This window comes from Lissotriton vulgaris, chromosome 1_1 (assembly GCF_964263255.1).
Source record: "Lissotriton vulgaris chromosome 1_1, aLisVul1.2, whole genome shotgun sequence".
NCBI lineage: Eukaryota > Metazoa > Chordata > Amphibia > Caudata > Salamandridae > Lissotriton > Lissotriton vulgaris.
This window is the reverse complement of record NC_141685.1, coordinates 836,515,738-836,536,424: the sequence shown is the minus strand read 5'-3', so window position 1 is coordinate 836,536,424 and position 20,687 is coordinate 836,515,738. Positions and strand designations below refer to the sequence as shown.

The 20,687-nt window shown below is 43.9% G+C and overlaps 1 protein-coding gene across 2 annotated transcripts; it reads right to left on the bottom strand.

Annotated features, from left to right (window-relative positions):
- Positions 1-5,090: 5,090 nt before the first annotated feature.
- On the bottom strand, positions 5,091-20,309 carry ADAT3 (adenosine deaminase tRNA specific 3). 2 transcript variants are annotated; one of them, XM_086957507.1, is made up of 2 exons: positions 20,190-20,309; positions 5,091-6,880 (listed from the first exon to the last, which is right to left on the bottom strand). In XM_086957507.1, the coding sequence occupies exon 2, from the start codon at positions 6,873-6,875 to the stop codon at positions 5,778-5,780; it is 1,098 nt and encodes a 365-aa protein (XP_086813633.1). In that variant the 5' UTR covers positions 6,876-6,880; positions 20,190-20,309; the 3' UTR covers positions 5,091-5,777. The 2 variants fall into 2 exon arrangements, with proteins under 2 accessions (XP_086813633.1, XP_086813641.1); XM_086957515.1 differs by lacking the exon at positions 20,190-20,309 and adding an exon at positions 20,036-20,105.
- Positions 20,310-20,687: the final 378 nt, after the last annotated feature.

Here is a 20,687-nt window from a genome sequence, read left to right as displayed (position 1 = left end):
ATCAGGAATATTTTCTGTTTATTGGAATGGCTGTATATCGTTTCTGCATTACTTCTAGATGGCTGGATATAGATCCGCCGACATTTGAACAATGGCTGGGAAAGTTGCTAAATATTTATAGAATGGACAAAGCAGTTTATAAACTGAAGGGACAGAAAAAGAAGATCTTCGCTAGGAATCTATGGTCCCCTATTGAAAATTTGATTTAAACCTAATAATTACTGTTTATTGCAATGATATTTCTTTATGCCTATAATGTACTAGAAATTATGTGAATGATGGTTGCTGATCAGATGCTGCTTTGTTCTTGTATGTTTTATGCCTCTGCCACAAAATAAAAAATAAAATTAAAAAAAAATTGCACCCATTTGAGCAAGGAGAAACTCCAAGAAGATCTTAAAACTGCTAAAAAGCACCAGAAATTCTCTCTGTCCACGTTGTACTGGCCCAATAGGAAGGATGTGTGAGGGCCCAACATAAACAACTTACTCATAGAGACATGTTGGCGGCCGAAGAGTCACACAGTCTCAGGTGACTCAGACTTACACAGGCTGTCGAACACCATTATGCATTATCCTCACAGGCTGAGGCCGGTGCAGTAATCTCCCATACAACGTAGCCGATAATTTATGACCAAAAAAAAACGTAAAGGAGGGGACAGAAACACACACCTGGTCACAGCCCGGGCCTCGGCTGATAGCTAGTTGACTGTTAGCTATTCTCATTCTCATAGCACTAAAGTCACAGAGAAGTGACTTTGCATAACATATTGCCCAGTTCTGAACATGCTGTAGAGTATAGGCTCCTTATTAAGACACCCCATGCCAATCACTGCAAATTATGTATGTACCTTTATAGAAAGAAAACAACGAGAAGGGAGAGGCGAGGGAGGCAATGGGAGTAGGGAGAGGGGTGCGAGGTAAGGAGGTTGACAAAAGGAGGAGAGAGGGAAATAGATAGATAAGAGAAAGGGCATAGGTGAGATCGGAGGAAAGAGCGGGGAAAAAAAGCAGAAATGGAAGGGGAAAAGAGGGAGTAACAAAGGGAGGGTGTGACAGGTAAGTAGAAATAGAGCCAAAAGGAGGATTTGTGATAGCGAGGTAGAAAAGGAGGAGGAGGAGGTTGAGAAAGAAAATAACAGACAGAAGAGAGGTTAGAAAAGAGATGGAATAGGGTTCTGAGAGGTGAGAGGAAGGCAGAGACAATATGAAGGTAAGAAATATGGGAGAGGAAGGTGGAAATGGGAGGCACTGAAGCAAAGCAATCCAAGTGACTGGGAGGAAAGAAGAAAGGCAGAAGAGACAGGAAGAAGATGGAAGGTAGGAACGATCAAGAGAAGATGAAAGAAGAGGGAAAACGAGAGATAGGAAACGTGAGAGAGTAAAGGGAGGAGGATGGGGCGTATAATGAGTAGAGGAGGGTAGAAAGTGAAACTGCAGAGGAAGGCGATAACAATGGGACAGAGGAAGGAAAGGATGGAGAGAGAGGAGGGAAAGAAGCTATCAAGAGTTTCCTGGCCTGTAACTACAACAGAAGGATGGATAGGGTCTGTACTCTTTTGGTCAGCAGCTTAGGGGCTTGGTTTAGAGGTAGGCGGCAATCAAGTTTTCACAAATTGATGAGGATCTTTAAAAAAAAACAGCAGGTCAGTGCAGTGACCTCGGCCTGCTTCCTGAAACTGTGTTGGATAAAAAAAAGATTAGAAAGTTCTTCAGGCGGGCGGCGCTGGTCCAAGTAATTATGGCCTTGGTTATGTCCAGAACTGGCTATGCAAGCTCTATCTGGACCTTATGAAATCCCTTCAGCTAATTCAGAATCAGGCCACCAGGCTGATAGTTCACCTGCCCAGAGGGGGCTCCATCTCGCGAGTGACCAAGGACCTTCACTGGTTGCCTATCGCGCTGAGAGCCAGGTTCAAGGTATGCTGTATGACGTTTAAGGCGTTAAATATGAGCTGCTTAGCCTTTGTGAAAGCTTGGATAGTAAAATACTGTCCAACAAGATAACTTAGATCCCGCTCCCTCCACTACCGGCTTACCCCCAACTTTTTAAAAAAAACACAGGATGGGAGGTTGTAGATTCTCTGTCACTGCCCCTAGAGCTTGGAATTCTCTCCCCCTGGAGATGAGGCAGTCCTCTAACTATACTAAATTTAGGCAACTCCTGAAGACTTGCTGTTTAGACAGACTTACCAGTAACAAGGGTTTATGACATCTAGTTACCTAGCGCCAGGAGACCTTCCGGTGAACGTGCGCTCTATAAATAGCCAATACCATAACACAAATTCATGGGGGAAGTGCCAAGTCTACAAGATAACGCACCAGTGGTATTTTTTTCACCATAGGTTGTCAGGTTTTTCTCAGACCTGGGTGGCTAACCTCCAGAAGCCAGTACCGCTGTATTACAAATAACTGACATGTTAAATGCCATATAAACACGTAAGACAAAAACATGCAGTTTTGAAAAATAATTGTGAAAAAGGGAAACAAATGATGCAAAATAGTCATAATGTACAAGGAAACCTTTGAGCACAGGGAAGGGGCAGCTGCAAAAAAACGATTCAATCTGGGAATAAGGCAGAAAATTACTAAAATTAAATAAAGCAAGATTCATAAATTGAATGTCGACTTTTCCACTTTATTTCAAATTAAGAAAAACAATGGCGTTATGGTCCACCAACCTTTCCTTGTTACTCACTTCACGGCTGAAACTAACAGGTTTGCTCTTGGACATGACTGATCACTGTCAGGCCATTACTACAATCCGACCGGCACCCAGTGACTGCAGGCAGCTGCTGATTGTGCACTGCCTAAAGGAATTTAGTAGTTAAAGACACACACACGGGTGGCTGCACTGTACCACTTTGTCTCTTACATTTCAAACTTAACTTGCAGGCAGTCAAGCTCAGGCAGTGAGCCACCACACAATTACCGATTGCCGCCTGCCTCCTGAGTGAGTTTTCTCTAGGCCAGGCCTGTCCAGACCAGTGACAATACTTGCCACTGCTGCTGCAATGGTCACTCTAGTCTAACTCTCAGCTCTTTACTGCAGCTCAGACGGCGGTCAGCAGTGTGAGCAGGCAGCACTGCCGCACCGTGATGATTTGCTGCAAAGTAGCCCAGCGCCTCACACAAGTTAACGTGCAGCAGCATGTCACATGACGTACTCGGGTCGGTCCCCGCTGCACCTAAATCAGTGTATCTGCTACTAGTAGGAGCAGCCCCTGCCCTGCCAGCTGACTCTCCAGTTTAACACGGTTTTAGGCATCGCTAACGGCTTGAGTGACAGCTGAAGCGCTATGCCTATAATGAGTGACAATGCATTTCAGTGCATTGATGCGGAGCACCACACGGAAATGCTTTAGTCTTACGCCTGATGCGTGGTACTTGGCAGGATTGGATACTGCGGGTTACCTTTTGGTTTTATGACCTCATAAACAGACTGCTTTCAGATGTATTCCTCTCTATGGTCAAGGAACAAGACTTACAATACCCTTATTATGCACAGCAGAAGGGGCTTTATCCCATACTCCCTTCTCTTCGCTCTATTAGAAATCCAGGCTGATGACTTTGCTTACTTTGGGGATAGATAACAATGCAGTCTTCCACAACTGACCAACTACATTGTCAATCACACTTTCTCATTTAATTTATCCCTCCACCATTTCACCTGCTCCCTTGATATGGTTGTTTGTTCACCTAAAATTCACATTGCAAAATGGTTTGCTGGTGCTTCCACGCCCCAACAAGGCTTCAGCATCATACTTCTGTTCCAGGACAGTGAAAGAGTAGTGATTAGAATGAACACACCAATACACTGCAAAAATGGTCAGTAAATGGCTATTAATTACCTCAATCTTAGAGGGCTTTAAACATTAGAATATCCCTGTTTCACTATTCTACTGATAAAACTGAAGAGGGGTGGTAAAATATTGCGATAAGCAAAAAAACGTCTGCAAAATGCATGCCATCTTATTCAAATGACAGCTCACTGATCCAGTCTACAAGCCTACAGCACTTCTGTGTGAGCTTTTCAGGACCCCGCCTGCTGCTACACTTTACTCTAGTGATGTGTATACAGCAACTAATTTACTTCTACACTCTGTTTTACTGAACTCAGTTTCCTGTTATAGTCTACCCTACTTAGGTATGTACTCTACTGCACCAGTATGCTACAGCAGCTACCCTTTCACTGGAGTGTAACCTCAAATGCAACCAGTCTATTCTGGAGTGCAGTGCCGTAATTTATATACTCCCCTGCTACAATTCAACGTATTGGGCAGTGTACTTTACTGAACTCAAGTCGCTTGTTACCTCCCACACACATGTATACCAGCTGCATATTTTATTAAGTCACCTGCTACAGTGCACAGCACTCTTCTGCACCCAATCTTCTGTTAGAGTACACCCATTGGGATGTCGTCTATACTGCCCCCATTCTCTGGCTAGTTGACCCGCTGCCATGTATACTCATTCACGCCGAATCTCCTGCTACAGTTCCTTGCCCATCAACATGCATGTTCTGTCGCACCCAGTCTTCTTCTATATAACTGCCATTCCCCAGTAGTGTAGATATTCTACTGTGCTCAGTCTCCTGCTAAACCCCCACACCCCACTGCCACCACCCCCCCACTTGTGTCTATACTCTATTGCAAACATTCTTCACAGGCGTGCATAATACTGCACCCAATCTCTAGCTGCAGCCCCCTTCCATTACTGATATGTATAACCACCAATGAATGCACCAAGTCTCCTCGTACAGTCCCCCTTAATGTTCATGTATACACTACTTCAGCCAAGCTCCTCCTACATTGCATCTCACTGATTCAACTTCTAGTGTACTTTGTAGACCCAGTATCCTGCTATATGCTGTTCTAGTGGTGTGTGAATATTCTACAGCAGTTCACCAACCCAGGTTCTTAGTGCAGTCTATTGCACTGACATAAGAGTGGTACCGCGCAGCAGCACACTCAGCTCCATGAAATAATCCTTGCAATATTCCGTATGAAATAAAATACTGGACTCCAACATCTGAATCGGACCACGCGCAGCCAATAACATTGTGTAAACAAATAAATAACCGACCCTAACTGTGTTTGTAGAAAGATTTACTGCACAACAGGGCTTCAAAAACAAAACATAGGTCACAGTCCATGTGTGATGTGGGAATAAAGAACAGTGGGATATCCTAAGGGAGCTACCGGATTTGGTTGCAGATCCCAGTTTGCTGTGCAGGAGAAAGTTTGATTTCTTGCCTATAGCTCCTCCCAATGAAGTAAAGCATGATCTTCTGCACTTGTTCTCACGGGAGAAATCCTGTAATGCTTTCACCAGCTTCTCTAGTAGAAGTTGTGGGATCTGTCTTGTAATTCCTTATCAAGTGGAAGGGTGAGGTAATGTGAATATTGTTACTCATACTGCAGAAAGCAACAACACAATTTAAAGCCTGGACAGGATTTAAGTCTTGGTTGCAGATCCATTCCAAACTTAGCCTCACGATCATTAATGAAGCTATCGTACAAGGTGAATGGTAAAATTCTGTGATATCATTTCTTGCTTAGGAATCTCAAGATGTAGTACGAGGTGCCTGCTCTAGGACTCTCCCCCTTATTCAACTTCCAGGTAAGAGTTAAATCCTTGTTATGTCTTAATGTCAATTCAAAGTTAGATTTCATTTCTCTGTCATCTCATCCAAGAGAAATGGTGGTGATATCCAAACATTGGCCAGTGGAACACCGGAAGAATTTGCTTGTTGTGTCACCTCAGCCCAGGCAGACGTTATGAAACCTGCTGACACTCATTTCCAAGCTCTCTGCACTGGTCTTCCAGGATCCCTCGGAAAACGTCAAAGTGGTGGTTCAAGTCCTTCCTGGAATGGATTCGATACTTTGATCCAAGAGCTCCATCGGGTGATGGAGCACCATAAAAGACCCGCTGGATCCTTGAATGTAGTAGCGCCATAGCGCACATGGTACATGGCTCCCGGGTAACATACAAATCAAAGCCTGTGCATATATAAGGAAGTCCCTCTGAAGTGGGATGGCGACCATTGGGAGAATCTACTGGCTCTATCTTTGTGCATTCATGGTCATTAGGTGACAAAAAGAATTTACAATCTGGGTAAACATCATAGCTGTACACCCCTCCACCTTGTGCATGAGACACCAGATCAATTCCCACTATGGACGCATGCAACAGGGGGTTACACCCTTGTCTACAGTCATGTCCCACAGCAATCACTTCCCCAGTGCTAGAGTTGACAACAACGGCCCCCACTGCCTTCATACCTATTGCTGCCCCGCTTCTTGCGGCCTGTATGGCCTGCTCCATGTACTTCTGCATCCTGCTTTTCTCCTCTCGGGAGAACAGCTGTCCATCAAGGGCCTTGGTCACATGCTTATTTTCATGAAAAGATGTAGGCCAGTGAGAAGTGGATTCTCTAAACTGAGGCCTAGTCAGTGGAGGCCTGGCAGGCACATGCACAACAAAGGGCTCACCAAGACTACAGCAATCCACTTTAATATTAGGAAGAAGTTCAGGCAAGAGCAGAGCACTTTCCTCTTTCTGCAAGGGGCTTGCAAGGCAGATTAATATTTCTAGATCATGTTGGCGAGGCTCCTCTTTACAAGCACGCACCCTCTTTAGGTGTTGAAGTCCAGGCAGTGGATGGATGGCTGACACCTCCTTTACCAGGCGGGAGGTTTCTTTCTTGCAAAGAATTGGAGCTGCATAGGCTGGGAGAAGCTCCACACCTTGGCACTCCTCCTCTGAAAGCACTGGCAGGATCTCCCAAGAGAAGCACTCTGAATCAGATGATCTCCGTCGTTTGCATCTTGGCCCTGTTGGAACATATTCATCATCTTGGGAAGGTGGCATCTTGTCTGCAAATAAAAGAAACGCACACAGAAAAGTGAGGAAACTCAGAACTGGCAACACAGATGAAGCACTGATTACAGATTATACACCTTGTTCCTAGAATATAAATAATTTATCAACGTGCAGACCTTAAAACCCTCTGAAATCAAATTATGTGGATGTGCACACTATGACTGACATGGGCACCTAATCTAGGCATCCGTCCAAATTCACACTAGTTCATGTCTTCCATTTCTTTCCTATCAGCTATCCAAAGTATGACCATATTTTTTGTAAACTCTGTGCTGGGTAGTTTTCCTCGCCAAGTGTACCATGTGCACGTATACTCTCCATTCATCTAACACTGTGCAAGGTACTACTAGGAGCGGGTATGAAAGAGTAAATAACACATGCATACAAATACCTTCCTGTGGACCAAATTTCAACAAAAGGATGTGCACCAAACAAAGTACATTTCAGTTCATTTGTATTTTCTTCGTTTTCATCCTTTATTTTAACATCCACAAGTTATCCTAAAAGCAGCCTATGGATCATTTCGCTCCTTGTTTTGTCTAATGCAGCCCCCCTGTACTCTTACAGTGCGCCTTTCTATCGTAGCCCCCCTAAAACAGGAAGTGATTTAGGAGAGAGGGTAGTTGTTACGTCTGTACCCAAGCCTGGGATGCAGCTATGTGAAGCCGAAGGAAAAGGTTTTTTCCAGTTTGCTACTGGATTTGGCTTAGGCATAAACATTTTAAGCATTTTATTTTAATATTATTATTAAAGCATTAGATACACAAAGAAGGACACAGGCAATGATACAGGTCCGGTCCCCAAACGCGAACTAACCTCTTCCACCTAAATGGGCAATACTGCACATGCAAACATTGCCTGAACATTTCATACAGATCGTCTTGCAGAAGGTGGCAGTCTTTCAAAATATGCGTGAACACAAGTAACATTGTCTGCATAAAAGAAAGTATTAGCCCTTATATAAACAAGAATGCCATCACAGAAGTCAGAAATGCTTTCACCGAGCAGGGAGATGCTCACATCTCCGCTGTCACCCTAAACCTATTTGTTTTTCAATCAAAACAACAAATGCTCGCGTTTCCATTGGCTGTGACTTCCACGTGAGAGGACGGGAGAGGCAGATACACTGGAGTTACGGGCATGTGGGAAGGTCGACACATAACATTCCTATCCATCTATGTTCCGCCAGGGCTATAGGGTACAACATTTGCCGATTTGGGGGTAGTCCTACTCACTGTCCCAGAGGGACTTTTAATCCTGGGAGGAGTCTTTAACGCAGTCGTCTCAGGTATGGTGGACAGACATCCCCCACAGGAGACTGGGCCGGCGGAGAGATGGCTACCGGACTTCATGGACGCAATGGGCCTGGTTGATAGTTGGAGGTTGCTTCACCAGGATCAAAAGCAGTATGCATTCCACTCGGGGCGCACCAAAGTCTCTCGCGACTGGACTACTGTCTAGTCCCCGCCGCACAAACATCCTACATAACAGACGTCACCCACTTAGCCAGAGGCATCTCAGATCACTCTCCGTTGTGGGTCCACATAGTTGTAACTCAGGGCACTGCAGGGAGGGTGGCCCCCGTCAATCCTTGGTATCTGCGTAATCCCAGAATTCGCAAAGACCTCATTGCAACGTTAGATGACTACTTCACCGATAATGTGGGGTCGGTATCCTCTTCCCAGTCCCTGTGGGAGGTCTTCAAAACTGTTGTCAGGGGTCAGGCTCTGTCCTTGATAGCGGGTTTTAAAAGGGAGAAGCAGAGGGAGGTGGTGGAGCTGGAGACTGAAATCAGTAGGTTGGAGGGAGAGTTGGAATCGGGGGTAACGCAGGCCAAACTTCATTTGTTGAGCCTGAAACCACAGGACTGACTACAAGGAGCTGGTCACTGATAGGGCTAAGGTTCTTAATAGGGAACAACAGCGCAGGCTCTATGACCTAGGAGATAAGGCGGGGAAGCTTATTGCATGGCTGGACAAGAGAGATTGGGCAAGCCGTCTTGTCCGGGAGCTCCTAACAGGCAGAGGGGTATCGCTTACGAACCGCAGGACATAGTGGATAAGTTTGCGGACCACTTTCAGACAGTTTACACATCGGTCTCCCCTCACTCAGAAACTGACTCCCAGGTATTACTCCCCGACATTCAACTCCCATGTCTTTCCTCTGAAGATCGTGATTATATGGATAGCCCACTAGCAGCGGACGAGATTGCCCAAGCAATCCGTTCATTAAATTCTGGTAAGGCGCTAGGCCCCAATGGGCTTTCTATCGAACTCTACAAACTCAAACCGGACAAACTAGCACCTTATCTGAAAGCTACGTTTGTGGAATCTAGAGACAAAGGGATATTTCCCAGGGAACAGAGAGTTGCTACTGTGGTCGTGATTCATAAGGAAGGCAAGACTAAAACAGACTGTACCTCGTGGAGACCTATCTCTCTCTTGAATGTTGAACTGAAGATCCTAGCCAAGCTCCTAACAAATAGACTGGTGAAAGTGATCAGCAGCCTGGTGCACCCCGAACAATTGGGTTTTATGCCCCACAGGAATACAGCTCTAAACTTGCGTAGACTGCACAGGGTGAGAGACAGAGTCCACGCTCTGCGGGAGCCAGCCATAATCGCGTCGCTTGACGCAACAATGGCCTTCGACACGATTTAATGGCTTTATCTGTGGGCTGTTCTGGCCAAACCACTCGCCCAAGTAGTGGTAAACAACAGAGTCTCTACTTCGTTCCCGTCAGGGTTGCCCGCTGTCCCCCCTTCTCTTTTCTCTGGCCCTGGAGCCTCTTGGCGCCTGTATACATTGAGAACCAATGATCAGAGACATGCGGTGGTCCCCCGGATGAGAGGATCGCATATCTCTATATGCAGATGATATTATGCTTTACCTGACCACCCGCCGTAGATCCCTTATGGTGGTCCTCGATGTCCTGGCCTCTTTTGGGAAATATTCGGGACTCTCGATCAATTGGGAGAAATCCTTACTGTTTGTTTTGAGGTGAGACCCCCCTGTCCCTCCATGAAACTGCCCTATACAGGTCAACACGGAAGGGTTCAGGTATTTGGGAGTCTTTGTCTCTCTGGATCCCTCGGTTAGGTATGCCTGGAATCTCCTTCTCCCCCCTGCAAAGGCTCAAGAGTGTTATTTCCAACTGAAGGAAGCGTCCTCTTTCGTTGTTAGATAGGGCAGCCCTCTTTAAAAATGATGGCTCTGCCTCGATTTCTCTATGCCTTGCAGAATACCTTGGATGTTGTGCCAGCTGGTTATTTCCGTGAGATTGAGAGCCTTCAGCGGAGTCTACTGTGGGGTGGCAGGCCCTGAATAGCTCTGAATAAACTAACACTTAGTTGGTATGATGGGGGTATTAGTCTCCCGGATATCTGAAGATACTATTGGGCCTCTCAGCTGGCCGCGATTAACCACGGTACATATGGTCGAGTAGATGACCGCGGATACGCCATGGATAGGTGGCTTCTCCCCAAGGGTAGGTATAGCAGGGCCCTGTATTACCGACCGAAGAAACTGGCATTAACAGGGCCAACGAAACATGCAGTTCAGATTTGGAACAACGCCACGGGTTCCCTGGGTTGGAGAGACAAATTGACCATGGCCACCCCGCTGTGGGACTCCGAGATACTCGGTAAGCTCTGGAGGACAAAAGGTTTCGACAAGTGGGACCTTATAGGTATCTCCACTGTCAGGGATATCTGGGGGAAGGGGAGGATTAAATTGTTTGAGGAAATGCAGGAGTAATATGAACAAATGCAGAATACTTCCGCTATGCGCAAGTCCGGCACTCGCTTCTCTCAACATTGCCCGGGGGGTGGAGCCCCCAGAGGCTTCACCTTTGGAGGATAGAATACTAGATGGCCACCTTCCCGAAAAAACGATCTCGTGAATATATAAAAAATGAATTAATCACAAAGCAGATCCCCTTGAGGCGTTAAGGGACAAATGGGTACAAGATGGGGTAAAGATGGATGACGAAGATTGGCAGACAGCAGTGTCATACCCAAGGCAAGTTGCCATCCCAGCTCGCCTGAAATTAGTCCAGCTTAAGATTCTACATAGGATTTACATTACGGGCCCCTGACTGGTACGCATGGGATTGTCGGACACGGAGCTATGCAAACGACAATGTGGTCTTGCAGGTACCTTTATGCATATCATCTGGGAGTGCTCACACATTACCATTTACTGACGCAAAAAACATGACACACTACATAAGGTATTGGGGGTCTCCCTGACACCGGAGGCCAGGAGGTGCCTCTTAAATATTTGGGAGCACACGGACTTAAACGACTCACAAACGCAATGGGCCACTCTGGGTTTCATGTTAGCCAAAAGGAATATAGCCCAATTGTGGGGAGCAGAGCAACCTCCCACCCTGGAAGCGTGGGAAAACAATTTAGATTGGTGTATGTTTAGTGAGAAAACAAACATAACTTGTGAGGGGATGCCCTCAAAAGTGGTCACTGGTCTGGGGGCCTGGAATAGCCATAGAGGAGAAATTTGTACGCCACCCAGAAATGCCGTTCTAGAAGACCTCCCCTCCCCGTGAATTTCCTTTTCACTTGTATGTATTGATTATCCGGTGACCCCCTGATGTAGTATTTGCAACTTTGAATGAACCTCTGTACTGTGTCTCTCTGCTGGTGTTTTATTTCAATAAAAAGAATTAAAAAAACAACAAAAAAAAACAAATGCTTATGTATCGAAAGCATAGCACAAGGCTGCTACCTACTTTCTTACACAATTACAAAAAAGCTACCATATTTTTCATGATTCAAAACAGAATTTACAAATTCATAATTTGCACAAACTGGCACAATCCCATATTGTTACTTGACTTCAGTCTCCCAATAATCCTTGTTTTAGTGTCTATCACTCTGCATTATCTTCCTCCCAATAACAGAAGATCACAAACAGAATTAATTATGACATTATAATTAGGAGACGCACCAATCTGGCCTAATTTTATGGCAGATGGTTATATGATACACAAGACATTGCTGCTTCACTGATGGCCCACATGTTATTTAAAATACACATTGGCAATAAGTAATTTGGACAAAGACACTATATATACACACACACACACAACTGTCTTCATACCCAAATTACAGCGATTTTCCTATTTAGTACTGCATCATGATCCCATAAATTGCAGATTAGGAAGAAAGCACCTTCAGAACAAAAAGGTTTCCATGGTTTGTTAATGTTTTCAGGTTTGATTGTTAAATAAGACTACAATTACAATTGTGCGGGGTCACAAATGAAGCCTCCAATTTGACTTGCACGTTCAATTGTTTTAAGTTAATGAACAATTTTTTGTAAGGAAGCGCTGTAAGGAAATGCCTCTTTTTGTATGATCACCCCCAAAGTTTTATACTGAAGCAGGCTATTTGGCTCTGAAAGTGCACTCTGCCCTTTTAACCAGATCCCAGTGTAAGTGTTCTAATCATTACAAAATGGATGTTGAATTAGAAACCCCCAATTGGCATAAGCTGACTTACCTATAAGTTCCAGTATATGGTATCCAGAACATGTAAGTTAGTGTCCGCCCATGACTGCAGGACAGATTTTGCCATCCTGGATGTGGCAAAGACCAAAGGGTTCCCAGCATGCCACTGAAGCCTGCATGAGGAGTTTTAAAACTGCTAGTTCGAATTTGTCATTTAAACCAATGGCAAAGCCACCACCGATTTCTTCCCTTTACAATACATGTGAGTCTCCATTAAGGAAGACTTATCGAGCCCTAAGGCAGGGAGCTGTATATTATCAAGGACATATACTTTAACGTGTTCTAACTTCAAAACTCCCAAATTGCCATTTTTGCTGTGGAAAAGTTAGCAGCCTCATTGGCTAGTACAGAGATACTGGCTGACCTCTCAGTCCGGCTAACTTGTGAATGGGACTGCTAAAGTGGGAACTTCAAGGTATCAAATTAATAATTGCATGAAACCAAACTTGATGCCCAAGTCTAATTTAATGTCACTTTTGGGGAAAGGCAACTTTTAAGAAAGTTGCCACTCTGCTGCCCAGTTTATCTGGTGGCCCTCACTGTTGCTGGCCACCAGACTGCCTTCTGCCCTCCCGGAGAGTAGTTTGAATGACTCCCAGGCTCAGGGACAATAGAGGCCAGCTGTAGAGGAAGGTGTTACCTCCCCAACTCAGGAATCCACACGAGGTGTTGGCCCAAAAGGCAAACTTCAAAGGAGAAGCCGTCTTGTGAGCAACCGCACTCGAGAGGAGCTCCCCCTTGTTCAGGTAGACAGGCTGGCAGCGGGAACAGAGAGGGGAAACCAGTGGCAAAACCGGTTTGCATGTGGGTGTGCAGCCCACAGGTAGCCAAACCTCTAGGGTGGGCTACCAAGCTCCTTACTTCCAAGGGAGGGTTCAGTCATCTTGAGATTCAGCAGAATAGTGGCCTCTGGGATTATTACATGCCATACATAGCTGGAAAGGGATCCTGGTAGGCCATTGGCTAGTGACTGCATCATTCCCCAGGGCACTTTCTGAGCAGTAATATGCCACCCTGAACCTCCAATCAAATCTGTACTGGAAAGAGGATGTAAAAAGGACTGCTCTGCTGCCCCTGGGGCTTGGCAAGAAAGGCTGCACCAACCGCTGGATTGCACCTGCTGCTGCTTGGGTTAGCAAAGAACTGTGCCTATGTCACCTGGTTTGCAAACAAGTTTCTCCTGAAACCCAGACAGAAGTTGTGACTCCAAGGGTCAGTCTGCTGACCCTCTATTCCAGCAACAGGGCCATAAATGCTTAAGTAGCCCATTCTAGCTAGCCAGTTGCCACTTGCAAGGAATCACCACTGACCGCAGAGGTGCAGCCTAGAAGAGCCTCCACCCTGGACTCAAAAGTTGCACCCGTGTCTGATGGACTTTTGAGAGTCATCAGAGTGTGGATTGGTCGACAAAGACTGACACTAGCCTTCACCAAAGGATATCGCCGAACCCATTGTCCAGAGATCAGTAGCATAGCCGGCCTTCTACTGGCTCAAAGAGGAGTTCGAAGGACTCTGACTCCAGTGGCCAAAGTCACCCCACCTTATCCATGGACAGAGAAATAACCCCAAGAAGACATCAACCTCAACCGCAGAGCACCCAAAGCATCTTTCAGCATCCTGCATTCCACGCATCAGGACCACTGAAATCTATGGCAGTCTTGATGTAAAGTGTGGAACTGGACTTGAGACTGCTTTGACGACCAGGTAACTGTCCAAATACTCCTTATTGCCCTCCCCCCCCAACCGTCTTCCTGAAGGAATTTGCCTCCCGACTCGGGCCAGAGTAGCCAAACACAACTCGTTCAAACTTTTCATAAGGTTACAAACTTTAGGGTTACCAATGCTTGTTTGCACTTTGGACTAAAGTTTAGGTTTACGTCTAATTTAGAAATCTATGTCTCTAGAACCCTCAGGTGCAATATGCTCATCTTGGGGTCTAAAAATTCATAAAAATATAATCTATTTTTAAAAATTGGTGTAGCTTGACTTTATAATTTTGTTGTTTTGTGCTTATAAATGCTTTACACTAGTTTGTTTGTTTAAACCTTGATGTTCAAAGCCACAGCTACCCATGGATGAGCTAGAAGTTTTACAAACAAGTCTGACTGTACTGGACTGATCCTGACTAGAAGATGGTGTTGCGTAACATTCTTATTTTGCCGTTTGGTCCTATTAAATGTTTTACACTTGTTCCTTTTTTCTTTTAAGCCTTGCTGTTCGAAGCCACAGCTAACCAGGGTTGAGCTTAAAGTTTTACTAACAAGTCTGACTGGACCCAAGATGGTTTTGTGAGTGCATTACATTGTAAGGTCGCACAACCATACCATTTAGTACACCACAAGCCTCACAGACGCCTACTTCTAGCTATAGGTTTCACATGCTTTAATCACAAATTTTGATAATTACAACCATCGAATTGGGATGAAGTATTAAAAACGTAATTCTACTTTAGTTTTTTAAGGTATTCGCATGTGCTTTACACCACTGATTGTAGTACCTGAAAATAGCTTAGCCTGCTACAGTCAACGTAACTATTTGCCACAATGTTAAAAAAACAAAAGCACGCCTGCCGCTTCGATTATGCAAAGGCAGGGGGGTACCCCCCCCCGTGTGCCACCCCCCTTTGGCCTTCACTCTGGGGGCCCACAGGGGGCCCCCAGAGTGAACACCGCATTGCCGCCACGGAAAGGCATTGAAAAAAGCCGATAGTAATGTGGCGGGCGGTGTCTAACTGACACCACCTCCATGTTACTCGTTTTCCGCCCCGGCCGAAGGCGACCGGGGCGGAAAACAGGCGGGCGGTGGTTTGCACCGCCGCCTTCCCCTCCGCCATCCTAATATGGCGGGGGGATTTGGACTTGCAATGTCGGGCGGTTTGCCTCCGCCAGGCCGGCGGTGGCCACCGCCAGCCTGGCGGAGGCAAACCGCCCGACATCGTAATGGACCCCTTAGTATTAAAACGGTTTAGACTACTAGTAGTACATACGATCCACTTCAACACTGCTAATAAATGACCCTTAAAGACTGATTAACAGTAACTCACAGGATTTCTGATGATTCTACATGTCCCAGTTTAAACCTATCAAACAAATAAAAATAGAACACAATGTTTAAGCTCACTACAGCTGAAAACTAATAATTTAAAAAGCTCCGAGCTTTGATCCGAAAAGCCACAAGAAGGCATAGACGCAACTAGAAGAGGGACATTCATGCTTTAATTTTATTTTCTGTATACATTTTTCAGATAAATTGTTTCTACATCCGAGGTTTACTTTAACCCTTTGGAGTTCTACAGTTACAGAGGGTGAAGATTTGTCGAGGTACCACTTTGCTAGTTTGACTCATTCGTCTATCCATTCATTCAATAAAGCTTTATTCAGCTTGAACAGCCATAAAAGAATACAATAATAATACAAAGAACAATAAAAACAGCCAAAGAAGAATACAGTAGTAATACAGATATAAAAAAACATCCACTGGATCAATTATAGCAGCATACAATTACAGCATACAATAAATGGGTGTACAGAAATAATACGTACATCATTTAAAAAAAATATTATTGATTCAATTACAGCAGCATGGACTGACATCATACAATAACTGGTGACACACTTAAGTGTCACAAAGAGAACTATTGACCATATCGCTTTCTAATGTAAAGTGTTTCTCTAAGAATTATTGAATGAAAGGATCATGTATAGCGCATGGCTACTCAGACAGGAGTGTACCAGCGCTAGAGGAACATATATGTCAGGAATCTAAGGCACAACTAGTTCTACAAGAGCCAGGTTTTAAGATGTTCTTGAAAGCGGTTAGATTAGTTGAAGCTCTCAGGGGGGCGGGTAGTTCATTCCATGCTTGGGCACCTAGGTACCCGAAAGATCTGCCCCCAGACGGGCCAAGCGTACTTTGGGGATGCGGGCGAGGTCAGAGGAGGAAGATCTCTGCGGCCTGGCTGGGGTGTAGCAGCCAGCGTGCTTATTGAGATAGCTGGCCCCCTTGCCATGAAGGGCCTTGAAGAATAACACCAGGGCGTTGAACTTCATCCTCTCTTTCACTGGAAGCTAGTCTCTCTAGTAACCAGTTTTTCTAGTAAAGTTTATAGCCGCTAGGCAAACTTTCAGGTTTTCCAAGTTGGTTAAAAATCTATAGCCTTCAAGATAGGAGTTAAAAGAGCAAGAGCACCAAACAGGGACTAAAATCTTTCTTCTCACAGATTTATAAAGTGCACTAAAAAGTAGAAAGTGCAGAGTGCTTTGACTCGAGGACCGTCAAACGGGCATGGTGGAAGGTTATCCTGCCACCTGCTTGGACTGGAAATGCCACTAAGTAGTAAGTGTACAGTACCCAAACGTATTCTTGTCTAATAAAATCTGTATTGAGTATTTTCTATAAAACTGAGATAAAATGTCACCTCAAAATTAAATATCATCTATTTCAAATTTGAAGAAAGTTTGCGTACACGCTTGTCTCGGGCCTGTTCGCGGTAGGCAGTCTTAACGAAGACTTTTGCTACATGTGGTATTTGGAGTTGGTTCTTCAAAAGGCCTTATGAGCTAAAGCTGCCTAAAACTGTGGCCTATATATGTAAGCCAGGTAATGCTATCAGCATTTGACTCAAATTAGGTTTCTTCTCCACGTTGTCAAAAGGAGCTGTGTAATTGATATAACAGACATACATATAATATTTAGTACCCGTTTCTAAAGACCCTTTCTCTTCAAGAAGGTTAAATTTATGGAGCTATCACAAGCAGAACCCTAGCTAAAGTAAATACGATGATAGGCTTCTTGGGTAGAAATCTATTGGCTTACTTACTTATAATACATGTTTCATATGCTTTATTCACAATGTTTTGATAATTACAACAACTGACTTTGGATGAAGTATTAAAAACGTAATTCTACTTCAACTTTTTTAAGGTATTCACATCTGTTTTGCACCACTGTTTATAGTGCCGAAAATAAATTAGTCTGTATCGGTCAAAGTTACTCTTAACCACAACTCCAATCCAATTAAATGTTGTGGAACTGAAAGACAAAAATTAAAAAATTGTAACAACGCAATTGCTATGTCCCTGATTTCTGATATTGTGAAATATAGCTGCTCTGCATAAAAGAATCACAGTTACCTTACTGAAAAGGGTTTTTAATACTGGACCAACTGCTGTCCTTACATGCTTAGTATTAGATCTGTTTAGACTACTGGTAGTACATACGATCAGCACTACTTGTGCTGCTCTGAAAAGCTGTCTGAAACATGCTGACTTGCTTCGGGCTGCGGATGTGGACACTCTAGGTCTTACGGCGGGCAGTCGCCCAGATGCAAATAAACTGTGCGTGAAGAAATCCCCCTGCCACAAGCCTATGGGGTGCTTCTACCATTAATTACTTATTTCCCTGTCTCTCACAGTTTGGAGAGGCCACAGGAGACAACACCTGCGTAAACTCTTACAGATAAGGTTGTAACAGTTTTCCTTCCCACACCGTTGGTTTGGACGCCTTAGTGTGCGCCAACCATGGAGTGAGGATGCTTTTTCTGGTCCTGATGAATGCTGAGCTGATCTTTGGCTCACTAGCAGAAACATGTTGACCATTTTTCTTTATTGATTAATAGGACTTTCAAATTAACACAACCACTTATTAGTCCGCAGTTTGTCACTGGTTTTAATGGAGTTAGAACTACCCTCTTATTAAAAAGAATGTTTCAGTTTGGGGAGTAGTCCACACTCCTTTTAATTCACCTTTCATCACTAATTCTGATCTTATTTCTACTACAAGGACCCAATGAAGACAACTGGCTACCAACTTTTAGTTGGTGCCTGAGGGTCCTCTTTCTTTGCACTGAGCACGTGTAGCTTACCTCTATACTAACTGGGAACCTGTTCTGATGGTAGTAACTATATTACGCCTTGAACTTCTTTTGCTTTTTGTTTTTTCTTCTAGTTATGCTGTCACTCTTATGTTGATTGATATATATTATTGTTAAGGGGTACAAGAGTGGCCTTTTGACCCTTTCTCTCTTGTTGATTGCATCTGCGTCAGCACGTTTCAGAACACCACAAGTCTGGCACTTGTAACTCGGCTGCAAGATATTTCCCTTCCAAGTGGAAGGGAGAAATTCTAATCTACAAATATTTGAAAAGAAAGGGTACTTGGCCTAGATTTGGAGTTATGCCAAAACACATCAAAAACCAACCATTTGGGCATGAAATACTTGTGTTAACGCACTTTCAACAGTCATTTTCACTTTAAGATTCCCATTCAGTGCTATATTCAAATGTAGTTTGATAATGGTTTTATAAATATTGTATAGGAGAAGATAGATAATATAAAAATTGTTAATTGCTCTGCAAATGCCACACGTTTTACCCAAAATGGCCCAAAACTCTGGTGCATTTAAAACTGGTTGCTGAAATGTTGCATCAACCTGTTTTTCTTTGGCTTGATAGTGTTGTTTTATATTTTATATCTTTCTTGCAGCCTACAGTCTCGTCAACTTGAATTTTTTTCCAATGCATGCAGGCCCAACCTTCTCCGTACTTACCATCAAATTTCTTGGCCTTGATACCAAATTTCGATACAATGATAGAAAGAGACTCGTCAACCGGTGCTCTGGGATTTTTCTCATTTGCTGTTGAATTTTCTAGCAAGAGCTGCAATATTCTAGTATGTCTTTGAGGACTCAAAGTCCCTGTTTATAATACATTTCTGATGATGATGGATGTAATGATTATGAACATGTAATAACATATAAATTAATATGGTACCTCTTTCACGAGGCAAGTGGGTATACTGTGATGGTCTATCTTCCAGCAATTTGTCACTCAGAATTGTGGGCCCTATACAATGAGGCTGGGGGGGTGTTGTTGGGGGAGAAATCTCTCGAGTACACTTTCTTTGAGGTTCGGTAACATGGAAGGGAAAATGGTATGCTTCATCTTAATCCCTTACCCTTGAATTGTCTGTACCACTATAAAGTGTGACTACGGGATTTCTGTCAAAGTTTCCATATTAGGAAACGTCCTTTTGACAGTGTTGCCAATTTGATCAAGCAGGGACATGATGAATAATTACAACCAAACCATTATACATCTATCTGACTGCAGTCACCTGTGTGATGTTGATAGCTATTATCATGTCTACATATGTTTTGAGCATTGTATGTTTCCCAGTTTAGATCTGATGATGGCAACAGTATAATGTAACTACCATTAGTATAGCACTTACTGGCTTTCACTGCAAACATTCCCAGACACCAATCAATTAATGCCTAGGGGTAACGATTCATCGTACGCCAGAAACATAATATTTGTCATTTAAGTATATGTTCCCAAATGTTGTCATGTATCAACTGTCTCTTACTGAATAGGCATGGACGTTTAGTAACCTACCCCAAATCAACAACCAGACAATATTTCATTTTACAAAATGTATGTAAATATATATTTAAAAATCTACATTCTTTAATGAGAATTAAGCGTGCCCACTGAAGATAACATTTCTTGTACATTTTTTGAAATGCTGATCCAACTTCCTCTGTATAACTGCGCATTTTGCTTCACTATCCTGCTCACAATTCTCATTTCTATCCAGAATGTGTTACAACGAACGATACCCACCAACTCAATTTAGTTAATTTTCCAATAAACTTCCCCAAAGAACGAAGTTGTACACTGTGAACCTCTTTATTGCCTTTCGGAAACTTTAATAGATACGAACCTCTGCAACTGCCCATTCCCTAATGCAAATAGGTTACACGTTACCCTTACTTACAAATAAATCTGTAAAATCAGCCTAATCTCCGTCGGTTTTTCATGTTTTAACGGAAGTTAGTTGTCCGTATTTTTAGCACTTCCGGGATCATAACAACCAACCAGCTACCACTATTCTGGGAGTCATCGGCAGGAGGCGTGCTGCTATGTTAATATGTGAGGAGGCTTATAATTGGAGCACTGACCCACCTCCGCCAATCCGTGTGCGTCTCCCGATTTTCTAAGCGGTGATTGGCTATGAAGTCTGCACATGTCCTAATCCAAGCAGTCCACCAGTCCTCCTACAGAGGATGTGTATCGCTCATTGGTACTGAGTTAATTCATATATTGTGTGGTATTTCGGCTGATAATAGTAGTTTTCCGAGACCGCCACCCACCTTTCTTGCTGAGATGTGCGAGAGGGGCAGTGTGTAATGGGAGCTGAGAGCGAGTGATGGCTGGACTCCGAATGTGTCACGGGACTTTTTCACGACACACAGTTAAACAAATCCTTTTGAGA

Bases quoted from the DNA above. Each gene is read 5' to 3' on its own strand.
- ADAT3 (XM_086957507.1), bottom strand. From the start codon at position 6,875: ATGCCACCTTCCCAAGATGATGAATATGTTCCAACAGGGCCAAGATGC.